General features: G+C 46.9%; 1 protein-coding gene across 5 annotated transcripts in view; it reads right to left on the reverse strand.

Annotated features, from left to right (window-relative positions):
• Positions 1 to 23,644, reverse strand: part of CFAP61 (cilia and flagella associated protein 61) — a 2,132,686-nt gene that overhangs the window by 587,845 nt on the left and 1,521,197 nt on the right. For all 5 annotated transcript variants that reach the window (XM_078649333.1, XM_078649336.1, XM_078649335.1 and 2 more), the window contains one exon: positions 21,460 to 21,551. In XM_078649333.1, the coding sequence (XP_078505459.1) occupies positions 21,460 to 21,551 (92 nt within the window). The remainder of the gene's footprint in view (positions 1 to 21,459; positions 21,552 to 23,644) is intronic.

Genomic DNA, 23,644 nt, shown 5'->3' on the forward strand with positions numbered 1-23,644 from the left:
CTCTAACCACTCTCCAACGCCACCAATATAGCGGAGGGATCTGACTCCCCAACCTCGAAGCCCATTACTGAGCGGAACACATGGCCCCAATCAAAGAATGGCTGCATTCGCAGGCGGACCATCCTACATATGCCCTGGAGCGACACAAATTGTCCCCACACAACCTGATGTTTTACTTGTACGGCGGCTCCGCGAGGAAGCCACTGCTTCCTGCTACGGCCATCACACTACGGGCCTGGAATAAGGCTACTAAACGCACAGGCTGGGAAAAGACATCCACCCGGCAGACACCTCTATGGCACTGCAAATGGCTAACGGAACTCCATAAACTTCAAGGCTTCAAACGGTGGGATGATATCGGAATCTCCACAATAGGGGATGTGACTGCTAAAGGGGAACTGAAACCCTTCCAGACCCTGAAATCTGAGTTTGGCCTCCAACACTCACAGCTCTTCAAATATACCCAGCTGTGCCATGCTTGGAGGGCAGAAAACATACAATTAGCGGGCCTCCCAGAATACTCTCCACTAGAGGGTAGGCTCCTCCAGGAACAGATACAAAGTAAGGCAGTCTCACTCACCTACAAGACATTAACCAATAATATGCTGGGGGACCTAACGAAACTTAGAGATAACTGGGAGAAGAAGGTCGGAGCACTTGAAGACATAGATTGGGACGTAGTGTTAATGCACCCGCGCGAGGTGGCGATTAAATCTAGACTCCGTCTCATCCAATTCAACGTGCTACACAGGACATACTTTGACAGGGTGAGACTACACAGAATGGGGAAAGCGACAGATACTACCTGCCTCAGATGCCACAGGGAAGGGGGGGACTTCTTTCACATAATATGGGCATGTGAAGTGATACACACCTACTGGAAACACGTAATCGTTGAGCTTAGTGAGGTATTAGCGGTACCGATTCCACAGGAGCCCAAACTGGCCCTATTAGGGATGACCAACGATGTTGACCTGCCACGCCCCCTCCTGGTGTTTCTGGTTCTGGCCCTAGTGGTGGCAAAGAGAGACATCGCCAAATACTGGGGATCATCGACCCCCCCGAACGTGGAGAATAGGGCTGGATCTGTACATGGCAGCTGAGAGGGTGACCTATAAGTCACGGGGTTGTCCCAGGAAGTTTAAAAAGGTCTGGTCCAAGTGGAGACACTATCATGGGCTAGATGGGGGACTGGGAGGGTGAGGTACACAAATAACAATATACAAACCGAATTGGACGAAAGGGAGGGGTGGGGAGTGAACGCTGAGACTTACCTGTTCACTAGGATGGATGGACAGAGCACCTGTACAATATGTAGTCATAAAAACAGAGTACCATTGGGGAGGGGCGGGAGAGGGACTAGGGGATTTTATGCTGCCAATGCTATGACTGTAATGTTGAGTTGTTAATAAAATGCAAATAAAAATATATTAAAAAAAAAAGAATTTCAGTTCAGCTCTATGGATAGGCTCGAACGGTCTCCTCATTAATTGGGACATGACAATATTGAGGTCCCATTCAGGAGGCGGAAGTCAAATTGGATGAAAGGCTCGAAACAATCCTTTCAGAAATTGTTTTATCAGTGAAGATGAACATAGTGAAGGCTTGTTCGAACTTTTTCTGAATCGGGATATGGCGGCCAGATGTACCTTAATGGAAGAGAAGAACGATAGTTACTTACCTGTAATCTGTGGTTCTCCAGTATTGGTGTCTTTCATAGATTCACATGCCTGAATCATTCCCCGTCGTCGGAGTGGGAGTCCCACGGTATATAAAAAAGCAATAATATGCTATAAATACATAGTAAATACCGATAAAAAACAAACCAGGAAGTAAAGTAGCCAAGCTACAGAAGAAAAAACTTCCACATTAGTGACTATCCCTGTCCTTTTGTGTAGCCCAAACTGCAGCCAATCAGGCGACAGCACCCACCAGAAGGTTCCCCCCAGAGGCTCAGGCTGTCAGATTTTGTCGCACGGAGTGATAGTAAACCAAAGTATGCTAAGAGCCTCTGAAGGGGAGGTGGGCGGGTGCATGTGAATCTATGAAAGACACCAATACTGGAGAACCACAGATTACAGGTAAGTAACTATTGTTCTTCTCCAGTATTAGGGGTGTCTTTCATAGATTCACATGCCTGAATCAGAGTAGATAGCAGTAAATATCCTTGCTAGGCAGACGCCATAGTAACCCAGCTTGTCAAACTGTGCACATTATATGAATTATATATATAAAATGCCTTAACATAGCCTGGAGCATGAGAAAATGCATCTAGTGAAGAATGTGCACTCTGAAAACGGTAGCAGAAGCGTCTGACTGCAGGAAAAAAGGAGGTGGGAACAGAGGCTCACCTTAGCTGAAAAGATTACATAGAACTGCTGGACACATGGAAACATCGGTCTTACTGGCTGCAGCAAACAGTAGTGATTGGAGAAAGCAAGGCTGCTAACCTAGGTTGCCGCTCTGCCGAGGTGCTGGAGAAGAACTCCATCAAACAGAGCAGTTGAGGAAGACATTGGCCTGGTAGAGTGCGTACTAGGGGCTGCTAGCAAAGCTGTTCAACGTGTGCATGGCAAAATATCGATCGGAGCAAAAGATCAATAATGCAACTGTTCGCCCGGACCCTGTTGGGTTTTAACTAATCGTACCTTAGTAATAAATTGATCAGATCTGCGAAAACCGAACTATCCCTTGTAAACAGAACATTTGAAACCTTTTCTATTATCAAGTGTATGGAAAAAACCATTTTGTTGATAGTGGTGGAGGCAAAGATGCAGTTGAATTTACAGGCTCGATCCGAAAGAAATTCCGGAGGCACGTTAAGTATGAATTCCAGAGTAACTCGAACCACCATAGAGTTATAGAGAACTGTATGAAAAGGCTAAAGAATCGAAAGATCTGAACCTAACTGACTCTAATAGAGGACTGTTAAAGCCAAGAAAAAGAAAATGACACCTTTCTAAGTCATCGTAGATCATCACTGAGGAAAAGTTGAAAGGATATCACATGAACTGCCCAATTACCACACTGAGATGCCTCGATGGTAATGGACGAACTGGCGGAGAAAAAACAATCTGAAATTTTCTTGAAGGATTGAGTTATATTTTTTGAGGAATAAAAAGATGTGATCCCATCTTGTCGGCATCTGGAGCCGCTGCCAGTTAAGGCACCAGTAGAATTGCATGAGGCAATCCTGAACTTGACAGCTAAATGAGAACAAACTGGAAGATCCTTTCTATTAAGAGTAAAAGGATGAATTCTAGCCGAACAATATCAGATACCGCAAAAACATTTGCGTTGGAGACCTTGTCCCTGTTATGGCGAACACTCCCTTGCAAACCGCAGGGATGTTTAGATAGGCGAACCAAAGGTAATCAGGGGCAGGCCACTGACCTCAAAGATGGCTGTTCCGAGTGATAAACCTGGCCGCTCCGAAAGAAAATAGATCCGGAGGTGGACACGTCCGAATTGATTCGCACTCCGACTGGAAAAAGGAGAAACTCAGTAAACCAGTCTTGGCGAAACCATGAGGGGTGAAGAGGGACACTCAACACCACTCCATTTTGTTCTTTCGGAGAACTCTGGGACCCAGAGGTATCGGTGGAAAATGGAATCAGATTGAGATCAGTTGGACGAGAAACGCACTTTCCTGTAAATTCTTGTGGTGATGCCAACTTGAAAAGCACCAGAATGTGCTGTTCTTCTTGGTCGCGAAAAGACCAGATCTGGAAGCACCTTACTGCCGAAATTTGAATCCACATTCCGTAGAGGAAAAACTCACTCGAGAGTGGAAATTGTCGTCCTGCTGAGAGTGCCTGCCAGACTGTCTTGTACCAGGAACGTGGAATCGCCAGAAAGTTGTGTGCGGTCTATCGCTCATGCACATAGATCACTGGCTTCCTGAGGCAACAAAGCTGATCTAGCCCTTTGTGTTTAGTGACATAGAGTACACCAGTTGTATTGTCTATGCGCCACAATACAGTTGTCTCCTCGAAATTATTGCGTAACAAAATTGGAGGGCAAGGAAGATGGCTCTTCGCTCAGCAGGATGATGTACCAAACCTCATATGAGGGCTCATTTCCCGAAGACCTTCAGCCCCTAAATAGTGCGCCCCAATTCCTGAGGGGTGTGTCCATGGGGATTGTGCAATTTGATACCTTTTTGAGGGAAAAAACACACCTTGTGTATACATTTCTGTCTTGGATTTACCCAAGAAAAAACCTCTCGCATCGAGGAGGGATTGTAATGAGATCTTCAAATGAATCAGAGACGTGAAACCAATGTTTATGCAGTTGCTGTAGCATCGTTATCCTGTGCAGAAGGACACTCACAGGAAGCAGGTGGAGGTCATGGCCAGCTGAAATTTGGAGAATGTAATGAAATAGACTAATGTACTCAAAAGAAACAGCAAGAAAGAGCTGCAGGCTTCTCATTCATAAGAGACAAACACCCTTGCTGAATTAGCATGGACTGTTGTTCCTAGAAAATCCTGTGTCGTAACTAGGAATAATTGGGACTTGACATGGTATATAGATAAAAACCAGGCATTGAAACAGTGACTACAAAGTCTGGGTGTACTGGATTGCTTATTAAGAAGAGTGATCCTCTGTAAATAAACCTGTCTCAGAAATGATGAATGCGTATGTATTGCAGACACAGATCGGCTGCCAGAATCTACATAAGAATCACGTGGAGTGGACCGAGAGTCCTGACAAGATAGGCCTGTGATATAACTTAGAGTATAGATTAACCACGTCCCGTGCTGTGGAAGCATTGTTACCTAAACCTTGACACTCTGGAGGTCGAGTGCACATGTTAGGTCTCTGGCAGTAACATTTGAAAAACTTTCTTGAGGTACAACCTTTGAAAAATGTTTGCGCAGAGATGACAAAAATCCGGCGCTACATATCTGACCAGCTAGTTGAAGAGGATCTGAGAGGAAAAAAACCTAACTCCTTATTAGATTCAGAACCACTCCGACGGTCCCTGATGTATCCATAAGTCAATTTGTAAATGACTCGCGCAGATGAGTTGAATGCGGTCACTATGAAGGCGTAGCATACAGGAAATTGCCAAATTCTAGAGCACGCTCTTTTGACATTACAATTAGAATTTTCCATAGATAAATCGCAGTGGTGACCAACTGAAATCTTAGAGATATGCCATCCTTATCCCACTTGGAATGGAGTCATGATGGGCTTTAAAGTAAGTCGTAGTGTCCTGGAAAAATGACTTCCTGTATACGATTTAGAGTCGAATCATACAGTTGCATATCAGGTACTGGGTGGAACTTCTTGGATTAAAATGCGAAAACTGTCCTCGGGCACCCCGAAAGAGTTGATCCCCGTACTGTGGAGAATCGAAGGCGCGGTATTGTCTGGTCAATATGATGGCCCAGAAGTAACAACTATAAAAGGTACGGCCATTATCTCAGTATGGACTTGTGGGCGAGGAACTAAGGGTTCCTCAAACCTTAACTTCGCAACACGATATTGCAAAACTTGGAGATGTAATGTACACTGCACGGTGTTTTGTTGATGATTATCTTTTGTCCATCCTTTTTGTTAAAAATTCTAGAAGCGCCAGTGTAGGGGTATTCAAGGATACGCACATTCTGTGCCCCCATGTTAAAATTGATCCTGTCCAGAGAGCTAAAAGATTGCCCGAGAGTCACCAGCGCCGAGCTTTTGGCTTAAGCAGAGCTCAAAATCTCTGTCAATACAATATTGAAAGAGAAAGAAACCGTCCGCCTCTATCCTGGTGACAAGGGCTTGACGAAAGCGCGTCACCGTCCCTTACATGAGGAGGGTAAATCCGTCAACATCCACCGGAGGATAGAAGAATAAAGAATCATGCAAGATCCCGTAACCTGCTGAAAGGAGGCTACAACTAATAAGTAGGGTAAAGTAACACTGTAATAAGCCCAACTGGACCAAGCGTCGACTAACCTGACCATGGACTGGGTCCAGCATCAGAGAGGTCAACAAGAAAACGTGACCCTCAGTGTCCGCATAGGAAACTGTTGCAGACTTAAACTACTGTGGAGGTGACTGCTGACGCTGTCAGTCTACTAGTCCTCCGTAGACGTACTTCTTGCTGGCAACGAAAACTGATCCTTAACTTGGCCAACATTCCACAATAAAACTCACCATCACTGAGGATGATTGATGAATCGAGTAGTGTGTCAACTTTGAAAGTCGTCGACGAGCCTGCTAGTGATTAAGAGAACTGTCGTCAATGGGCCAACTGTGTACGGACCTAAAGCCTGCGTGGCAACTGCCGATGTGCCCACTGTTAATGGCCCCAACTGCACTGTTTATAGGCCCACTGTTGATAGCCTAGAGATGCCAGGTCCACTGCCAATGGCCAAGTGCCGATGGATCACATGTTAGAAGGGCCACTGTCAGTGGCCCACTGCTATTGAGCCAACCGTCACCCAAGCTTTCAGTTGACTATGTCAGCTGAATAGGCTCTCAAACGCCGACGAGACTCTTCACCGTCGATGACTGCTCTTCAGCGTCGACGAGGGACACACTGCTCCGTCGACGAGGCACCTCATCTCACCGTCGACGAGGCACCCCTCCGTCGACGAGGCTCCTCACCGTCGACGAGGCACTCCTCCGTCGACGAGGCCCCTCACCGTCGACGGGGCTCCCCACCGTCGACGATTGCTCTTCAGCGTCGACGAGGGACACCCTGCACCGTCGACGAGGTTCCCCACCGTCGACGAGGCATCTCACCGTCGACGAGGCACCCCCCCGTCGACGAGGCTCCCCACCGTCGACGAGGCTCCTCACCGTCGACGATTGCTCTTCAGCGTCGACGAGGGACACACCTCACCGTCGACGAGGCTCGCCGTCAACGCGGCTCGCCGTCGACGGAGCTCCCTCGTCGTCGACGAGGCTCGTCGTCGACGCAGCCCCCTCGTCGTGGACGAAAGGTTCCCGTCGACGATGCCACCATCACAGTCGACGTTGCTCGTCGTCGACGCGGCAAAACTCGTCGTCGAGGCTAGCATTGACGAGGCAAAATTGCATTCTGTGAAAAGGCTGTTGGTCAGCGAAGCTCTTTGTCGGCTGCGCAGCTTCCTGCGACTTACAACCAGTGCATTTGAGGGCTCTGTCAACAGGATCCTGTAGTCCTGTGACACCGTAGATCACCAGTGACGGCAGAGATTGCCGTCGTAGAATACCAAGAGCGTCTAGTCAGCAAGCTGGCATCTCCTCAGAAGAAAAAATGCACAGAACGAGTCTAAACGCCTGAGAGTAAATCTCGTGGGCGTAGATGTGGGAGGCAGACTCGTAGCAGGTCAAAGACCCTTACCTTTGAAGCAACCTCAGCTGGTGAAGTAAAGCCATATAAACATCGAAAATCCTCCCACATCAGAAGGGGGGTAGCCAAATCACAAGAACATCCCCTTCTATCCTACCATGTCAGCAACAGGCAGACAAAATGATCCATGGAAACGGTCTCAGCTTTCCACCAGTGACACAGGGTCAACAAATAGACTTCGTGTGAGAAAATATCACAAAATTTAATAGATATATATAATATAAATGAAGAAACTGAGCAGAGCTCAGGGAGACTCCCTGCACACGACGTGCGGTAAAAAATCTGACAGCCTGAGCCTCTGGGGGGAACCTTCTGGTGGGTGCTGTCGCCTGATTGGCTGCAGTTTGGGCTACACAAAAGGACAGGGATAGTCACTAATGTGGAAGTTTTTTCTTCTGTAGCTTGGCTACTTTACTTCCTGGTTTGTTTTTTATCGGTATTTACTATGTATTTATAGCATATTATTGCTTTTTTATATACCGTGGGACTCCCACTCCGACGACGGGGAATGATTCAGGCATGTGAATATATGAAAGACACCCCTAATACTGGAGAATACCAGGCCCGCGTTGGCTAGAGAAAGTAAGTAAGGTAGAATATCCTCAGGTGGAGCGTGAAGAGGATGAATATTATTTGCTTCGCACCAGCAACAAAAGCGTTTCCATTTGAAACAGTACGTTCTGATAGTACTCTGAGCACGGGCTTGAGACAGGATTGCTCTACAGTCTTCAAAGATTTGGAGATCTTTAAACTCTAAGAAGTCAAGAGCCATGCGTGCAAGTGCAGCGATTGAGGATCCGGATGCAGAATCTGACCTCCTTCCCTTGACAGCATGGACAGAGTCGGTTTGAGACGAATTGGAGGTTGTTGAGATAACAGGAGCAGTTCTTGGAACCAGTACTGCCTTGGCCAGCGAGGAGCAATGAGGGGAAGAGTGCAATGTTCTCTCCATCTCCTGCAGAATCCTTGGTATTAACGGTATCGGGGGGAAAGCGTATGCATAGATTCCTGACCATCTCATGGACAGGGCATTCCCTCTTGACCCCCATTGTGGAAATCTGCTGGCGTAGAACAGGCATTTGCTGTTTTGTCTTGTCGCAAACAGATCCAGAGTTGGTGTGCCCCAACTGTGAAAGAGTCTGTTCACCTGTTCTTGTTCCAGCTCCCATTCGTGGCAACCTGTGAGGGATCTGCTGAGGTTGTCGGCTAAGGAGTTTTGAACCCCCTTGACATGCTCCGCTCTGAGTGTTATGCCGTCCTGTATAATCCATTCCCACATCTCTTGAGCTTCCTGCGATAGGGATAGAGATCTCGTTCCCCCTTGCTTCTTTATGTAAAACATGCAGGTGGTATTGTCTGTATGCACCAGTACTGATGAATTTGCAATTCTCGGAAGGAACGCTTGCAGAGAAAGGAAAATGGCTCTTAATTCGAGACTGTTGATATGCTTCTGCCGATACTGATGAGACCATCGGCCTTGAATCTGGAGGTCCTGAAGATGACCTCCCCATCCCCCCATTGATGCATCTGTAGTCCGAACGAATTCCGGGATAGCTTGAAGAAATGTGAGGCCCAGAGACAGATTGCTTTCTTCCGACCACCACTGGAGAGCTTGCCTCATTCTGGGTGTCACCTTTATGCGATGGTCGAAAGATCCTCCTAGTTGTTGCCATTGTTGTTGTAATCCCTCCTGCAGCGGCCTCATCCTGAGTCTTGCAAAGGGAACTAGGTTGATTGCTGACAAGCACATCCCTAGAAGAGACGCATACGACTGGACAGAAAGTGACTTTTTTGCTGAGATCTGCTTTGCCAGTCTTCGAAGTCTGTCCTGCCGCTCCTGAGACAAGAACGCTTTGCACTTTCGAGTGTCCAGAGAGGCTCCCAGAAAGGTTAATACCTGTAGGGGCTGTAATTGTGACTTTTTCGCATTTAGAGTGAGGCCCAGACTTGAGAATAGACAAAGGGCGCTTTTGACCGCTTGTCTTGTGATCTGTTTCGATGGTCCTTTGAGCAACCAATCGTCGAGGTACGGGAAGACCTGTATCCCTGAGACCTTAACGCTGCAGAAACTGGGGCCAAGCATTTTGTAAATATTCTTGGTGCCGACTTTAGCCCGAATGGAAGCACCTTGAATTGAAAGTGGACGCCAGCCACTGTGAATCGGAGGTATTTGCGATGTTTGGGGTGTATAGGGATATGGAAGTAGGCGTCTTCCAAGTCCAGATAAGCCATAAAATCGCCTTCGTTGAGACAATTAAGCACGTCTGCCAATGTCACCATGCAAAAACTCTGTTTCTTCAAGAATTTGTTGAGCCTGCGCAGATCCAGAATCGGGCGCCACTCTCCCGATTTCTTCATTATCAGGAAGAAGCGAGAGTAAAATCCTCTTCCCTTCTGCGAGATTGGAACCTTCTCTATCGCATTCTTGCGAAACACGTTTAAGGCCTCTTTGAACAGTAAGTGAAGACGAGGGGGAGGGGGACCCTTGGGCGGAGTCGTAGGTGGTTTCTTTAGGAATTCCAGAGTGTGCCCTTTTTCCACTAATTCGAGGACCCACTGGTCTGATGTGATGCTCCGCCATTGATGGTAAAATGCAGAGATCGTTGCGCCCACAGGGAGGAAAGGATGTTGGACTGGCGTCCGGAAAAACTCATTGACGCTTGTTTGAGTCTCGTCCTTGATTGTTTGCTCTTCGTCTTCCTCCCTGACGAGAGAAATTATTGGAGGTAGACTGACGATATCATGACTGGTAATACGGTTCCTTGTACTGTGATTGGTATTGCCGGTTCTGTTGGTTATGGTAACTTCCTCTAGAAGAAAAGCCACGACCTCTTGCTCCTCTAAAAGAACCTCTTTTGTACTGTAGAGTACCAAGCGATTTTGTGGTATTAGTATCAGTTTTGATGGCAAGCAAGGCGTCATCTATATGCTTACCGAAGAGCGAGTCCCCATCGTAAGCCATATCGAGGATTTTAGTTTGATCCTCAGGTCTGAAGGAGGTTGCTCTAAGCCAGCCTTGGCGTCTGAGCACCGCAGCCCCCGCTAACTGGCAGAAATTAGTATTCGCAATGTCTAGGGCACAATCTATTATCTCTGAAGCTGCTCTTTCTCCTTCAAGCAGTATCTTCCATGCCTCTTGTTGACGGTCCTCCGGTATCAACTCCAGGAATTCCGACAGCTCCGACCACATCTGTCGGTCATAGCGGGCAAGAATCGCAAGAGAATTTGCTGCCTTGATAGAGGATGCAGCGTTGATGGAAAACTTCTTGCCTATTAGGTCCAATCTTTTGCCTTCTTTATCCGGCGGTGTTGAGATTGGAGTGGACGGATTCTTGGACCTCTGTTGAGCGGCCTGAGATATCACAGAGTCCGGACGTGAGTGACCCACCAAACAGGATGGAGTGTCTGGTGGTGCTCTGTACTTTTTCTCTATACGAGGAAGGACTGTCGGGATAGAAGCGGGTGTCTTCATAATCTTTAATCCTTCCTGTCAAATAAAGTCTATAATAGGTATGGCCCTTGTGATCCTCCTATACCCCTCTTTAAAATCATGTAAAAAACAGTCCGCCTACTCAATGGTAACTGGCAGTTCAAACCTTGTAGCAGCCCTTTGCATGATATTATGAAAGCCTCCAATGTCCTCCGGCGGAGAATCAGAGGGCTGTGGCAAAGGAGGTGACGGCATGGGTATTATGTAATTATCCCATGGATCCGTGGGCGTGTTGTCCTGGGGCAGCTCACCTTTCTCTCTTCCATCTTCATCCGAAGAGGAAGTATCCTGATCTCCTTGTGGCGCGGGTTCCTCAGTGCGTCTTGGTGACACTGGAGGTTGCGGTGGAGGAGGTGCAGGTACGTCCGCTGGTACCTGAGGTACACTTTGCGTGGACGGTGTCGGTGGGAACCTCTGACGATAGTCTGCCAACATGGCTTGCAAATCCTGTATCAAAGTAGGAGGGAGATGACTTGTCTCCTCCGAACGTGGAGGTTTGTATGGCTGTCTATAGAAGGGTGTAGACAACTCCTCTAGGTAGAAATGTTCTTGCATATCCTCTTCGTCATCCTCATCCTGGCATTTTGTGTGCAATTCTGGTGGATGGCGTGCAATCCCAAAGGGACCTTCATTGTCTCCATCATCCTCGTCAGAATCCTCTTCCTCCACATAAGACTCTAAGATCTGCGATGGCAACATTGGGGAAATATCAGAGTAGTCCTGCCTACGATAGGTCTTCAGCTGAAAATGTGTATAGGCCACAGGTGAGACATGAGACCCCTGAGGTGGAACAGGCCAGGGTCTTGTTGGTGGAGTTTTGGTGATGGCTGAACTCCTTGAAGATTTAGGCGTCTTAATCAGCTGTGCTGAGGGTGGCTGGCTTAATGGTGGAAGCGCCGTCGACAAGCTCGTCGTCGATGGGATCATCGTTGGGGTCGTCGTCGACGGCGGTACTGTGGATGGACTCTTCGTCGATGGGGTCTTCATCGTCGACGGGGCCTTCGTCGACGGGCTCTTCCTCATCGACGGGACTTTTGTCATCGATGACTTTGTCGACGAAGGTATCGTCGTCGATGCAATGGTCGTCGACGATGATTTTTCGTCCTTTGAAGATTTCTTAGAAGAAATCTTAGCTGAAACAATAGGTGAGGTAAGAAATGCGTTACTTACCTGTAACTGCAGTTATCCAGTATTGGTATCTTTCATAGATTCATATGCCTGAATCATTCCCCGTCGTCGGGGTGGGAGTCCCCGGTACATAACAATAGTAATGTCATATAGACATATACATACTAATAGGCCAGAGGCCTCACATTAGTAACCTATCTGAGTCTTTTTGTAAAAAAGGACCAAAGTTTGGCCAGTAGCCAATCAGCTACTACCACCCTCTAGAACCTTCCTGGAAGGAGCCCTTGTCCCTCAGATTTTCGTAAGCACAGTGCTAAGTAGTACCTACTGAGAGAACCAAGGTGAGCCCTTCCAGGGGAGGCGGGTGGGTTGCATGTGAATCTATGAAAGATACCAATACTGGATAACTGCAGTTACAGGTAAGTAACGCATTTCTTATCCAGTATTATGGGTATCTTTCATAGATTCACATGCCTGAATCAGAGTAGCGAGCAATAGCCAGCACATTTCGTCTAGTACATCTTGGAAAACACTTAATAACCCCTTATCATTAGTGCAATCCCATGAGCATGTAAACATTATCAGTAGGAAGAAATGTGCAAGAAGGCAATAGGAAGGTGGGATGAAAGGAAGAAGGCTCACCTCTACTGAAATAGATGACGGAGCACCGCTTGTCCCACTGCTGCATCCTTCATAAGTTCTGAGTCCAAGCAGTAGTGCCTGGTGAACGTATGAGGTGTCTTGCAGGTCGCCGCTCTACAAATGTCGACAATGGGCACCCCAGCAAAGAGCGCCATGGACGTGGAGACTGCTCTTGTGGAATGAGCCCGAACCTTGGAAGGTAGAGGATGTCCCGCCTGTTGGTGGCAGAAGGCGATGGCCGCAGAGATCCATCTTGAAATACTCTGCTTTGTCAATGGATGACCTTTCCTGGGCCTACTAAAGGCAATGAATAATTGGCTGGATTTTTGAAACTGTTCCGTCCTATGGATATAGAACTTCAGACATCTCTTCAGGTCTAAAGAGTGGAGAGATCTCTCCGCTGCTGTGGATGGATTCGGAAAGAAAGTCTTTAGGACAATAGGTTTGTAGAGATGAAAAGTAGATGGGACTTTTGGTATGAACCTAGGACTGGTCCTCAAGATGACCCTGTCCTGTTTTAATTGAATGAAAGGGTCCTGAATAGACAAAGCCTGAAGCTCACCTACTCTCCTTGCTGACGTGAGAGCCAATAAGAGAGCTGTCTTCCATGACAAGTATTTGATGTCTGCTTTATGAATTGGCTCAAAGGGGTGTTTCATCATCTGGGCCAAGACAATGTTGAGTTGCCACGTAGGTGGTAACGGTGTCACTCGAGGGAATGTTCTGAATAATCCTTTCAGAAACTGCTTGATCAGTCTATTGGACTATAGTGACGTCCCAGATGAAGAGCGCCTAAATCGAGAGATGGCCGCCAGATGGACCTTTATTGAGGCGTGTGCCAATCCTGAGTTAGCCAGGTGTAGTAAGTAAGGCAGAAGTTGCGCTGGAGATGACGAAAACGGATGCAGTTTGTTAGCTTTACACCACATACAGAACCTTTTCCACTTAAGGGAATACGTCTTGTTGGTACTGTCGGCCCGGACCCGGGCCAGGACTGCTCTACACTCCTGAGGAATATCTAAGTCCTGGAACTCTCTGAACTCAGGAGCCAAGCCAATAATCTGAGAGATGTCGGATCTGGATGCTGGACTTGCCCCTGGTTCATAGTGAGGAGATTCGGGTATGGCCTGAATGGAATCGGCGGCTCCAGTGATAGAAGGTGGAGCTCTGTAAACCAGTGTTGGCGCGGCCACGCTGGGGCTACCAGGATCAGGGTGCAACGCTCTGTCTTCATCTTCCGAAGAACCCTGTGAATCAGGGGAAATGGAGGAAATGCGTAAGCAAATACGTTGCACCATGCCATCGAAAATGCATCCCCGAGAGATCTTGGCTGGGGATGCCAGCTTGCATAATGTTGGCATTTCGCGTTGGCTTCCGTTGCAAACAGGTCCAGGTGGGGTGTGCCCCAGCGGGAGAAAACTGCGCTGAGAGCCTGTTGGTCGAGCTCCCACTCGTGGCAAATGGAGCGTTGTCTGCTCAGAGAGTCCGCAAGGGTATTGTCTGCCCCTGGGACATACTCGGCTCGAAGAGAAATGTCATTGCGGAGTAGCCATTTCCAAATGCGTTGAGATTCTTGCGACAACGTCATCGATCGGGTACCCCCTTGTTTGTTCAAATAGTGCATTGTGGTGGTGTTGTCGGTTCTCACAAGCACTAGGGAGTTCCTGATCCAAGGCAGGAATGCTCGAAGAGCCAGGTATACTGCCCTCAACTCGAGCAGGTTGATGTGCAGCTCCTTTTCTGCCAGTGACCATTGGCCGTTGATCCGGAGCTCCTGCAGGAACGCCCCCCATCCTTCCAACGAGGCGTCTGTTGTTATTACATGGGGTGAGATTGGAAGCAGGAATGGAAGGCCCCGGTTCAGATTTTTAGTTTGAAGCCACCAGTGCAGGGCCTGTGTCATGACTGGCGTGATCTTGATCAGATCGTCGAAAGACCCCGAGCACTGGATCCATTGAGCTGACAACTCCTCCTGTAGTGGGCGCATACGGAGGCGGCAGTGTGGAATTAGCAGGATATTGGAGGACATCATCCCCAACAATGATTTGAAGAGTCGCACCTTGATGGTCTTCCTGGTCTGAACTCGGCTTGCCAGAGACCTTAGTTTGAGTTGACGCTCCTGCGAAGGGAAGGCCTTTCCCTGGCGTGTGTCCAGAGTTGCTCCCAGGAAAGAAAGTGAGACGTTGCGATGGTTGAAGGACAGACTTTTCCTGGTTGAGTGTAAGTCCTAGGCTCTCGAAAAGTTGAAGACAGGCGTTGGAAGATTTGGTTACGCCTATCAGAGTAGGAGCCTTGACAAGCCAGTCGTCCAAGTAGGGGAAAACCTGGTGATGGAGTTGGCGAAGGTACGCTGCCACAGGAGACAGATATTTTGTAAAAATGTGTGGTGCCGACTTCAGGCCAAATGGCAACACTCTGAATTGGTAGTGCCGTCCCGCCACCACAAATCTCAGGAATTGTCGGTGACTCTTGTGGATCAGTATGTGAAAGTAGGCGTCCTGGAGGTCTAAGGACACCATGAAATCTTGGGAATTGAGTAGCTGCAACACCTCTTGAATGGATACCATACGGAATGATTGTTTCTTGAGATATCTGTTGAGGCTTCTCAGGTCCAATATAGGTCTCCATTTTTTCTCCTTTTTTCATATTAGGAAGAATCTGGAGTAGACTCCTTTCCCCCTCTGACCTCTGGGAACTCTTTCCACGGCCCTTTTCTGGAGCATTGGAGAGAGTTCTTTTTGAAGGAGATGCAGATTCTTGTGCTGCATAGGACGTGGGGGGTTCGGATGAGGAGTCTCTACGAACTCCAAAGTATGGCTGAACCAAACCAGTTGGAGAACCCAACAATCCATCGTGATTTTTTTGCCAATTGTGGAGGAAGTTCGATATTTTCCCTCCAACTGCGTAATGCGGAGAAAAAGTGGAGGCCTGTAGGAGAAAGAGGTCATTGCCTTCTGGCTGTGTCCTTCTCTCCTCCTCCTCGCCCTCGAAAGGAAGGCTTGCTGTATGATGAGTGGCCTTGTTGCTGGCGCTGCTGGTATTGCGGCTTGTACTGCTGTGAGGAGCCATAGGAGGTTTTGTATCCCTGATAGCCACCTCTTGTCTGTTGTCCTCTTCCTCTGGAGCCCCGAAAGGAAGGATTTTTATACTGGAGGGTACCCAGGGCTTTCGCGGTCTCGGTATCTTTTTTGATACCCTGCAGCATCTCATCAATATGCTCCCCAAAGAGCAGTATTCCATCGAACGGCATGTCCAGTACTCTAGTTTGTACCTCAGGCCGGAACGATGTGGCTTTAAGCCACCCTTGACGCCTCAGGACTGCTGCCCCTGCCATCTGTCTAAATCCTGTAGAGGCTATATCCATCGTCACATCTATCATTTCCGAGGCAGATTGCTCGCCCTCAAGGAGTATCTTCCTTGCCTCTTCCTTCTGGTCCTCTGGTATGGCTCCTAAGTATGGGGCAATATCCGCCCACATCTGGCGATTGTATCGTCCTAAGAGGGCCAGAGAGCTTGCTTCCCGTATCGAAAGGGCTGACATGGACAAAAACTTTTTACCAATATTATCAAGTTTACGGCCTTCCTTATCCGGTGGAGCATTCAACGCTGCCGACGGATGGCTTGATTTACGCAGTGCAACCTGTGTAATAACGGAATCCGGTTTCGTTTGACCTATGAGGCATGCCGGAGCCGTGGCTGGGGCCTTATATTTCTTGTCAAGTCTGGGCGGAACTGGAATCAGAGATGAGGGGTTCTGCATAATCTTCACCCCTTGATCCCAGATATATTCAATGATAGGGATGGATCGTACAATCTTCATGAATGGCTCTTTGAAGTCATACAGGAAGCAATCCTGGGTTTGCGTGGTCATTTCGATTTTAAACCGTGCTGCAGCTCTTTCCACAATATTATGAAATCCCCCGATATCCTCTGGGGGCGAATCGGCTTGTGGCTGGTCAGGGGATGCTGGATCCTGAATGACATAATTATTCCATTCATCGTCTTGAATTTCTCCTTCCTCCTGCTGTTCTTCCTCTTCTCCTACTACTTCCTCCTCTTCCTCAGAAGAATGTAGAGGTGGTAAAGTGACAGGATCTGGACGAATGACCAGTGGAGGTGGTCTAGGGCGAGGAGGTAAGACAGGTGAAGGCTGCTGTACCGGAGGTGGCGGAAAACGCTGTTTGTAATCCGCTATAAGAAATTGCAGGTCCGTCACTATTGATGCTGGGAGGCACACCATAGGTTGCGGGAAGGAGGCGGAGTAATTTGACGTTCCTCCTGATATCGCCCTTCATCCTGACCCAGGTCTTCATAGTCTGAGCTTTCATGGACCTTAACATGGAGTTCTGACAGACTTGTGGCAGGTTGGAACATGGAACCGTCATCAGAATTCTCTGTGTCCAGCAGATGGGTCGGCGGTAGTGACTGGACTCTGCTAGGTGACGTCAATTCCGGTGTTAAAGTACTCGTTATCATCCTGTAGTGAGTATAAGAGTACTGCAGCGTAGGAGACCCCGTAGTCGACGAGCCCGTCGACGGGGTGGTCGTCGACGGTGGAGCGTCAATGGCCTTAGTAGACGACTCAGTTGTCTTCATCGACGACGCTGACGACGGCAGCGTCGACGGATCTTTCTTCGTAGACAGCAGCGTCGACGTTGGACCTGTTGTCGATGGCTTCGTCGATGATCTCGTCGACGTCGGCTTCGTCGACGGTCTCGTCGATGCTGATGTCGACGTCGATGACTTCTTCGACGCCGGTGTCGACGTCGTCGGCTTCGTCGATGGCTTCGTCGACGATGGAGCAGTCGACGGTGCCTTAGATACCGATGAGGAAATCTTCGACGCTGAAGTGACTCTCGTCGACGACGATGACTTTGTTTTCGTCGACGTGCTAGATGTCGTCGACGGAGGCGTCAACGATATTTTAATGGCAATGACAGATACAATCGACCTACCCGTCGACGACGATGCTGTAGTAGTAGTCATGGCGGAGAAGGACGATGCCGTCGACGTGGATAATGTTACTGTCGACGTCGTCACAGGCATGGCCGAAGTGACCAGCAAAAGCTTCTTGAAGGTGACATCCTGAAGAGAACTTGACCCTGCCATGGCCTGTGGACGAACCTCTGAAGACTTGGACGTCTTCTTCTGAGGTGGCTCTGCAGATCTGCCTGGAGATGACGGTCTGGGCTTTTTGGAGGAGGAGTGTGAGCTCCTAAAGGAACACTCGCTCTCACCTGAAGAGACTGTCTGATCCTTCTCTTTAAGTCTCTTGAGCCATAAAAGCAGGCGCCCCTCTCTGTCCTTCAGGGTCTTGGCAGAGAAGGTGCGACAGACCTTGCAATCCTTCGCAGAGTGGTCAGGATAAAGACAGTAAAGGCAGTCTTCATGCCTGTCATCCACATGTAGTCTCAACTTGCTGCACGAAGCACAGGGTCTAAAAAGCCCTTTTTTAGGAGTGTCAGACATGGTGGACTGAAGTACTCCTCCACAAGAAAAAGTTCTGTGAGAAAAATATGGAATAAATCCAGAAATATGAGAAAGCTGAGCAGAGCTCAGAGGAGACTCCCTTAGCACGACGTGCGGTAGAAAATCTGAGGGACTAGGGCTCCTTCCAGGAAGGTTCTAGAGGGTGGTAGTAGCTAATTGGCTACTGGCCAAACTTTGGTCCTTTTTTTTTTACAAAAGGACTCTGATAGGTTACTAATGTGAGGCCTCTGGCCTATTAGTATGTATATGTCTATATAACATTACTATTGTTATGTACCGGGGACTCCCACCCCCACGACGGGGAATGATTCAGGCATGTGAATCTATGAAAGATACCCATAATACTGGATAATGGCAAAAGTAGATACCATCACCAAAGAGATTGAAATGGCAGAAGTCACAGAGACTGTGTGAGAAGACACCAGAGAGACAGTCTTAGTCTGGGCTGTACTCACAGTTTTTGATGAGGATGATCCTGGAGAAGTTGGGGATTCCATAGGAGGAGAGGACAACCTCCTTGAGGGATCAGACACTCCATGAGAGAATTTATAATATTTTTTCCTCTCAGGAGAAGAGCTATCCCTTGATCTGGCTCTCTTGCTGGATCTTGAAGCCTTGTCCTCATCATCTGTGGAAGATGAATTGAGCCAAAGTAGAACCCTTGCCTCCCTGTCCCTGATGGTTTTGGCAGGGAAGGTGCGGCAAATCCTACAATCCTTCACAATGTGAGAGGGATGTAGGCAGTAGATGCAGTCCTTGTGCTGATCATCTACATGGACCCTCCTCTTATCACAGGTCCTGCAGGCCTTAAAAAGAGCTTTCTTCTCAGACATTCTGAAGAAAAAAGGTTGAAAACTGAGTAGGCACTCAGGGAGACTCCCTTCCACACGACGTGCGGTGAAAATCTGAGGAGAACTGCCTCTGTTGGGAAGGTTCTAGAGGGTGCTGTCAGCTGATTGGTTGGAACTACTTTTCAGTTCTTTTTACATAATGAGGTAGATAGGCTGCTAAGTTTTCGGCCTATTTGGGCCTATAGTCTTTTCAGCCTACTACAAATAATTTTATAAGGCACTGCTAGTGTATATATTATTACCGTGGGACTCCCGCCTCGACGACGGAGAATGATTCAGGCATGTGAATCTATGAAAGATACCCCAATACTGGATAACAATAGCGTCATTAGAGGCAGGTAGTGGAGCCAAGGAAGTAGAGATCAAGAAACAGAGATTTTCTCTTTAAAAAACCATAATCCCGGCCTCAAATTTTCTTTTGGTTAGATCTCTAGAATAGACGTTTGAGAGAAATGAAGAAAGATCAGACAATAATCAGAGCAGTTTAAATTGATTGTTTAAAATATGTAAGAAAACCTCAGAAGATCAGAAAGTCTTAGTGAGGCTGTACACTTCATAATCTGTTCTTCAGAGTTTACTGTGGGGAGCCCACTTTTTTTGGTACTTCTGGAACCATGCCAGATTGGTTCTGCTTGCAAAAGTTATGCAAAGGATTATCCATATTCTTGTCACCGCTTCTTTTTAATCTGAAATTAATGGGATTGTTACCAGTAGTAGTATACATTAGCTATCCCTTTCGCAGAATGCCCTGTTTTGATACTTACTGTTGAGCTCTTAAGCATTGATGAGTCAATTTTCATTACTACATAACAAGTTGCCATTATTTTGTTTGCTCTGCATCTTCCTCTACACAGTACTGATGCTTCTATGCCGCTCAATGGATCCCTATACCCTCATAACTATATTGTATCTGTCCCCAACGGGATTTAAATGCGTCTCTGTTTTTTAAAGCATCTGTCCATCTATTTACTTGCTGTGCTCTTTGTCGATTCCCCTTTTTTCCATGGTGTCTGTCTTGCACTGTGGGCATCCAGACACATTTACAAGCCACTTTACAGAGAGGAATTTGGATGTGTTATTATCTGTGAAGGTAGAAATGTACATGAGCGTTCATTGTAATCACTCATGGGGAGGATGGTAGAAGTGGGAAGTAGCACAGGGCACACAGAGACAAAGAGGGAAATTCACAGAATATGAGACGGGCACCATAAGTATATTACACATAAAATCACAGAATGCGGGACGCCTGTGACTTCTCTGTTGAAGTCATATCCGTATTCTTTCATGAAGCACTCACACCTACAAGGGCTGCCTTGGAGAACTTAAGAGTGTCAAGCAGGAAGAAAAAAAGAGAAATATTACAATGCAGTATGTTTCCATTCATCCTGAAAGTGGGAAGGTTTGAATGAGTACTTTAGACAATAATCCATATGTAGACCATAAAAGGAAGAAAAACAAGCCAGTGGAGATGTAGCTTTGGGCATTTGGTCAACCTAGAAAGGTTAATGAACTACTAGAGCAGAATTTCAAAAGGAGACTCATCCGCACACAGAGGTGTCCGGACAGGAACAGCCACATAATGCCATAGAAATTGGACAACAGATTTGTGTGCGTAGTGCAGCTAGGGTAAATCACACAATCTGAGTATGGGGCTTGCTTAGTGAAGAAGGTGGTGTAAATAATAACAGCCACATAATCGGGTACACCAGGAGTCCCAATAAGAAAAACTAGGCCCAGAAAATGATGGAAAGGTTGACAGCCACTCACGCTGTATATGGAAAGCAGACCTGCCACACTTCAGAGGTATGGAAATGGGAGCTGCCTCATTTAGGTGTGAATGGGAAGGGGCTCTATTACACAATGTAGGGAGGGATGGAAAAGGACATTGGCAAAATAAGAGCACAGGCCACAGCCAAGTCAAACAAAAGAAGATAGTAATCAAAATGACAGATGTCCAGCAATGACAGATGTCCAGCAAAGCACGAGAAGGTTACAGAATGCAGAATGAGCCATTTAAAGTGGAAAAGTAAGGAAGATCAGGGCAACTGCAAGGTGAGAGTTACCACACTATTTCACAAACTATAGTTGGATACATATGCTGTATCACTATGCAATAGTTTATAAAAACATATCTGTTTGGGTGGGGGCACCAAACCCAGAGATAAGTGTTAACTCTCACTTCCAACAATTTCCCTCAGACCTGCTTCTACACATAGAATAAGAATGCACACATGCAAACGTTCCACTGCAGCACAAAGCGCAAATCAAATGAGTATGAACACTGAAGATGATGTAATCAGCAGAAGAGGATACATATATTTTGTACATACATCACAACATCACACATGAAAACTATATTAAAAATTGAAAGATTCTTATGCTAGAGCAAGTGTGAAAGTGAACAAAAGTGGAAACCACAGCAAGAAAAAATTTACATCATATCAAATGGGAGATTTTAGTTGGTAATATATACTGAAAACAGAACACAAAAAAGAGATCTAGAATCATGTGTGAACTATACTCACATAGTTTGGGATTGCCATTTGTGCTTCCAGAGGAGTGGGGATTGCAGGTTTGGCGATATGTAAATAGAAGTAACCACCAGGAAGAATTCCCCCTATGATTAAGAAAAATACATGTAAAGTTGTTTAATCATGTGTGTGGTTTCACATTAAATAGCTGCTTCGAGAATCTTTGGTTTATTGGAGGTAAACGTACTATGCAGTGATTAGGCATAGGAAGGTGTATTTGAATCCCCATCATCAGATAATTCTTGAAAACTGCATTGCATATGTGAGGGTGGATAAGGGTAGCGTTATCTCCCTTTTTCCTTGCTTCATATAGTTATTAAATCCCAAACACACAAAAGTTGACGCAGGAAAAGGTGATTTATAAGGGGAGATGAAGCCCCCCAAAAATGTGCTAAGCATTGGAATGGCAGGCTAGCGATGGGTAGAGTAATTTAGCCGGTGATCTGTATGGGGGGTAGGAGGTTCTTGGGGAACTGTTTTGTGGGTTGTATACCATGTTTTAATGTTGTAAAATGTAATAAAATGTTATAAAAAAGAAAAACTCGATGCATAAAAGATACCGGAGCACAAGCATTTTCACATTGCCCTGTTTACAACAAGCACTTTCATCACACAGTCTTTCAAAATCATGTTATTAGCACTGGCCTCTGGTTTCTTCTATGAGTGGAGTTATTTAAGCAATCCAATGCAAGAGGAAGGAAACGCCCAAGTAGTTATCCAAAAGGGTGGAGTGAGAACCTCACGCAGCTAATAACTATTTGGGAGTGCCATCACTCCTGGATATTATATATCAGGCCCTTAAACTTTGAGATGCAATTTTATTTCCCTAGATTATGTGTTTGTTGGTACTCTATTGGTAGAAGGTTATTTGAAATATGACTACTGCATTGTTTTTGTGATAAAACACATCTATGTTTCTAATGCAATGGACTGGAGTGAATGCTTCCTTTTAAGGATCACAAATAGGAAATATAAACAAGCATTTGCAATGCAATCTGTCTCACCTTTGGGACCTTATATGTATTTAGCTATGCAGCACATTAGCCTGGGTGCTGAAACATCTACTGTTCTTTAACATGGAGGGAAAGCAAGCACGAAACTGCGTGAAATGCCAGGTATGGGAACACATGGAGAGAAATATTGCCTTTCAGCTGGAAATGGTACAGTCAAGTTACTTACCTTCGGTAACGCTTTTTCTGGTAGATACAGTATCTGCCTGTGGATTCCTCACCTTGAGAATATCCCCTTGCGTCAGCAACATTCGGGAATTCTTTTTGTAGCTTCGCGCCGACGTGGACGACGTCACAGACGCACGGCATCGCTCGCGACTCTGATGACGTCACCGACACCATAATAGGCCCACGCCGGCGTGATGACGTCAGTTCCGCCCTTTTTTCCGTGCCTTCGAGGCACACGGACGGACTGACAACAGTAGATATATAGACAGTATACAATAATCAAGATAACACACACAGTGTAAAGACAATGTAGTAAATCAAGTAGAATAAAACACTACTTTTAAGAATAACATATATACATTAAAACATTGCCATTATCTAAAGTATAGAGAGTGGACAACGGGGAGGTGGGTGGGCATGTGAGGAATCCACAGGCAGATACTGTATCTACCAGAAAAAGCGTTACCGAAGGTCAGTAACTTGTTCTTCTGATAGATACATCTGCCAGTGGATTCCTCACCTTGTGAATAGAGTCCCACAGCAGTCCCCACTCCCGGAGGAGGGTGTCCACTCTCCTATACCAGAAAATCCTGGAGGACAGAACGTGCAAAGAGGCCGTCCCTCCTCACTTCAGAATCTAAGCAGTAGTGCTTTGCGAAAGTGTGGAGGGAGGCCCAAGTTGCAGCTCTACAAATGTCCTCAACAGGCACACCCCTAGACAAAGCAGATGTTGAAGACTTTGCTCTAGTAGAATGAGCCCTAATACCCTCTGGAGGTTCCTTACCCGCCAGGGAGTAGCAGATCTTGATGCATAGTATGATCCATCTTGAAAGTGTGCGCTTGTGCACAGCTTTTACTTTCTTGCAACCAGCAAATCCAACAAACAGCTGGTCATCAAACCTGAACTCTCTTGTACTGTCCAGGTAGAAGCTCACCGCCCCCTTCGGGTCCAAGCGGTGAAGTCTCTCCTCCTCCTTGGAAGGATGAGGGGGAGGATAGAA

Source organism: Lissotriton helveticus, chromosome 6 (genome assembly GCF_964261635.1).
Source record: "Lissotriton helveticus chromosome 6, aLisHel1.1, whole genome shotgun sequence".
NCBI lineage: Eukaryota > Metazoa > Chordata > Amphibia > Caudata > Salamandridae > Lissotriton > Lissotriton helveticus.